General features: G+C 43.3%; 1 protein-coding gene across 1 annotated transcript; it reads left to right on the top strand.

Moving 5' to 3' along the window:
- Positions 1-1,834: 1,834 nt before the first annotated feature.
- On the top strand, positions 1,835-3,349 carry jun (Jun proto-oncogene, AP-1 transcription factor subunit). The gene has a single exon (XM_078407977.1). It carries the CDS (start codon positions 2,090-2,092, stop codon positions 3,044-3,046), a length of 957 nt encoding a protein of 318 aa, XP_078264103.1. The 5' UTR covers positions 1,835-2,089; the 3' UTR covers positions 3,047-3,349.
- Positions 3,350-4,861: the final 1,512 nt, after the last annotated feature.

Here is a 4,861-nt window from a genome sequence, read left to right on the forward strand (position 1 = left end):
CTGATGAGTCTGAAGAAGGGACTTGACCCGAAACGTCACCCATTCCTTCTCTCCAGATGTTGCTTCTCCCGCTGAGTTACTCGTTTCTTGTGTCCGTCTTCGGTGTAAACCAGCACCTGCAGTTCCTTCTTGCACGTCATTTTAATACCAGTTGGGATGAGCCCTTTCGTTTTGGGGAGTAGGCTTATGTTAATAATTAGTCTTAAAGAGGAAACCGGCTCTTCGTCCTAACTTGCCCACACCGACCAACATGTCCCACCTGCCTGCGTTTGGACCACACCCCTCCAAACCGCTCCTGTACCTGTCGAAATGTTTCTTAAACGTCACGATTGTCCCTGCCTCAACTACCTCTTTCGACAGCCCATTCCATACACCCACCACCTTTTGTGTGGAGAAAATTACCCTCAGGCTCCTTCCTCACCTAGAACCTCCATACACCCACCGCCTTTTGCGTGGAAAAAAATACCCCTCAGGCTCCTTCCTCACCTTGAACCTGTCTAAGAAGGAGCTGCAGATGCTGGTTATGAGTTAGTTCGGTTAAACTTATGTCCTCTGGCTCTGCAGTCTCTGGGCAAGAGACTGTACATCCACCCGATCTATTCCTCTCATGATATAGTACAGGGAGGTTTGAAGGGATATGGACAAGTTATATCCCAAGTTATAGTAGAATTAGGCCATTCGGCCCATCGAGTCTACTCCGCCATTCAATCATGGCCTGATCTCTCCCTCCTAATCCCATTTTCCTGCCTTCTCCCCATAACCCTTTGACACTCATTCTAATCAAGAATTTGTCTATCTCTGCCTTAAAAATATCCACTGACTTGGCCTCCAGTCCTCTGTGGCAACGAGTTCCACAGATTAACTACCCTCCGACTAAAGAAGTTCCTGCTCACTTCCTTTCTAAAAGAACGTCCTTTAATTCTGATGGGGCAGGTGGGACTAGTGTAGCTGGGGGCAAGTTGGCCGGTGTGGGCAAGTTGGGCTGAAGGGCCTGTTTCCACGCTGTATCGATGACGCTGTTTTAAAAAAAATCAATATATACTTTATTCAAGTAAATAAATATATACAATACAGGAACCGTGCAATAAAATTCATCCGACCTTCTCCGAGGCTATACATACATTCAATACTGTTTGTGAAGGAACTGCAGATGCTGGTTTAAACCGTAGACACAAAAAGTTGAGTAACTCAGTGGGCAAGGGGCTGGATCAGACAGGTTTAAAGTCATATTTTGCTTCAACATTTTCGGACTAACCAGAATTCTCAGGCTGTGCAAAAGCTGCGTTGAGTGCAATTTCGAGTCGAGACCCTTCCTTCTTCAGACTGATGTTTACTGTTTACCCAAGTCACACAATTGTACCCCCACACCTTGGTCCTTGGTCCTTACCACTCGTGTGCCCCACAGGCCTGAGATACCTCCCCTTATTTTGAGGGGCGTCTCCAACACACTTTACCTTACCCGCCCCCCACTTGTTCAGCAGTGGGGGGACCCTAGACTGTCTCTGAAGTTGTGGGGAGAAGGAGCTGAGAGAGTGCGTTCCCGCCATTTGGCGGCCGCCGCGCACAAGGCGGGTAACCGGAGCTTCAAAATAACGACGTCATCCCAGGGTGCCCCGCGCCGCCGCATTACCTCAGCCCGGCGTGCACCGCGGCGGTCAGAATCTTCTGGGCTGTTGTTATAGAAACCGAACCCGACATGCAAATGTTCGAACGCCCCTGTGTCATGAGCGGCCAATGGGAGGCGGCCGAGGTGACATCATTGCTATTTCGGGTGTATTACCAGTTGCAGATAAGCCTGGGACCCACGCTGCAAGTGCTCAGAGTCGAGTGCGAAACAAGCTGAAGGAACTTGGGAGTTTGCACACTTTGTTTTTGATCTGGGAGTTTTCCTACTGAAAAAAACAGCTTATAATTCCAGGTTCTGAGAAGAAAACTAACGGAGGACTTCTAAAATTACATTTACTATTGAACTTTCGAGTTTGAGTAAAGGGTAGGTGGAAGCAGAACTGAACTCTTTAAAAAAAAAACTCTGCTATATTTTCTATTTTGAAATACTTTGCATCAAGAGTTTTTTTTCCATCGGTATTCTATGTCTACGAAGATGGAGCAACCATTCTACCACGACGATGCACTTAACGCAGCTTTTGAACAGCCTGAGAACTCCGGTTATGGATATAGTCCGAAAATGTTGAAACAAAATATGACTTTAAACCTGTCTGATCCAGCCAGCAACTTGAAACCGCATCTGAGGAACAAGAATAGTGAAGGTATCTTAACGTCTCCGGACGTGGGACTTCTCAAACTCGCATCACCTGAACTTGAACGCCTTATAATCCAGTCTAGCAACGGGTTGATCACAACCACCCCAACGCCGACACAGTTCCTGTGCCCCAGGAATGTTACGGACGAACAGGAGGGTTTCGCAGAAGGTTTTGTCAAAGCTCTGGAAGAACTTCATAAACAGAATATTTTGCCCAGCGTGACATGTTCAACTCAGTCTGTGAATACGCCGATTGCGGTCTCTGCCTCTCTACCTAGTACAAGCACTGTTTACAATTCAAATTTGCAACAGGAGCCTCCTGTGTATGCTAATCTCAATAACTTTAATCCTACTACCATTACTACTCAGCCGAGCTACAGTACGAATAATATGAACTATGCAACACCCCAGCACCATGCAATGAACACTCAACTGTCCATCCAGCATCCCAGACTCCAGGCCCTGAAGGAGGAACCTCAGACGGTGCCTGAGATGCCCGGTGAGACCCCACCGTTGTCTCCTATTGACATGGAGTCTCAGGAGCGAATCAAGGCGGAGAGGAAGCGAATGAGAAACCGCATTGCCGCCTCAAAGTGCCGGAAGAGGAAACTGGAAAGAATCTCCCGGCTAGAAGATAAAGTTAAAAACTTAAAGGCGCAGAACTCTGAATTGGCATCCACGGCAAACGTGCTACGGGAGCAGGTTGCCCAGTTGAAACAGAAAGTTATGAATCACGTAAACAGCGGTTGTCAACTCATGCTAACGCAGCAGCTGCAAACGTTTTGATTCAAGAAAGTAAAGGGAAAAACTGTTGGTGAAGAAATGCAAAGAGGACTGCATTAAATAAATCAAGCCAGAAGAAGTCCTGATTGCGCCCCGAGCGCGTGTGCACGGAGGAAAACGTGGAGGACTGCTTGATGTAAAAATATAAATCCAGAATGACTCTGTTTGCAGCAGAGGATAAATGAATATCGAGTCATTGTTTTGACTTTGACCAAATCTTGCATGGACCGAAGCAGTTCGGAATCATCCAGTATTAGCGAATTTAAAAGTGCGATGGCATAGATCGCTTCCGATGTAGTCTAACGCGGGGAGGGCGTGGGAGGGCGTTAAGGGAGGTTAAAAGCTTTGAGGCCGTCTTGCCTTGGAAAATGTACAGACTATGTTTTGTTTTATGAAAGATCAGTTTCTGTCAACAAAACGTAACCGCTTCAAGCGATGGCCTTTGTAAGTTATTTTTTATGTTCCTCATTGGGATAGACCCCCCAATATATTCATGTAAATAAGAGATTTGGAGGACTGTAAGTTTACCATTTGTAATAAAGTATATAATTTTTTATGTTCGTTTCTGAGAACTTCTGGGAAAAGTTCAGTTATATTTAAAATGTATGAATAAAGTACTTGAAAATGCATTTATTTTGTACCTGTTTATGTGGTTAAAATACACAGTGTTGAATCTGAGTGTTGAAATCACACAGAGGCAAGATGAAAAGAACTGTTCTTCGTAGTCAGATTTTCTTCCATTGCACAAAAGTTTACACAGGAAAAATCCACTTGGCTATATATAGCCTTGAATGAAAATGTATACTCGCAAAGTTCTTAAGAGCTTCAAAACTAACATTGGAGGGAAAAGGCCAGTGGCAAAAATATGTCACTGAGAACCTATTTAAAAAATCCCAAACGCTTCTCTATTGATTTAGATTAAAACAAATTATTTTCCACAATTGCTACTTATAAAGTTGTTACCTATAAACTTTTGAGGTGTGGGTAGGTCATGTCATTTTGAGAGCAAGGCATCATAACTTGCATACTTGTTTTTTTCCCCCCAAAATAATATAGTCGAGTATGAATTTGTATAGTAAAACATGGCATTTAGGGATAAATATAATATATCCCTAAATACAAGCATACAAAAATAAACGGCTCCCTATAGTTACTAGGCTGGAGGTTATCCACACAAAAACCAGGATGCTGATCTTTGTTGCAGTTTTTGACAATAATAATCGAAACAGGTCAAATTAAGCTCTACTATTTAAGTTGCAATTCAGAAAGGAAGGAGTGGCTACAATGTATGTTTAAAATCACATTCTTGAACTCGAAATGATAACACCAAGCATACTCTGCAGTTCTAATCCACCATGAAGGCTGAACGGTCTGTACTATAACTAATCTGCTGGGGAATTGAAAACTATCAAGAGATATAATGGATTGATGCACTTAAATAATTGTTACAGACTTTGTAACAATAAGGTCTTATCCAAAGAAATGTTGAAATCATGAATCGTAACAATTTTGAGATGTTTAAGCATTGTGCATTTTGATCAGGGTATCGATAAATAGAAAAAAGATGCAATTTTAAATGGCAGGTTTTCGTTTGAAAACTGCTTTAAACATGATTTATTAAGGCTGACAGATGCATCTTTCTAGTGCATTCCTTACCTCTTTATGGACTGAGAGTGCCAATTTCATTCGAATTGTAAAATTACAATTTATTGACTGACTTCAAAATCGTCAGGCAGGAGCTTCAGCAACAACTACTTTCCCACAGCCATCAGGTTCCTACACAAGTCAACACCCACCCTGCTCGGAATAGCCCTTGCT

Source organism: Rhinoraja longicauda, chromosome 11 (assembly GCF_053455715.1).
Source record: "Rhinoraja longicauda isolate Sanriku21f chromosome 11, sRhiLon1.1, whole genome shotgun sequence".
Taxonomy (NCBI): domain Eukaryota; kingdom Metazoa; phylum Chordata; class Chondrichthyes; order Rajiformes; family Arhynchobatidae; genus Rhinoraja; species Rhinoraja longicauda.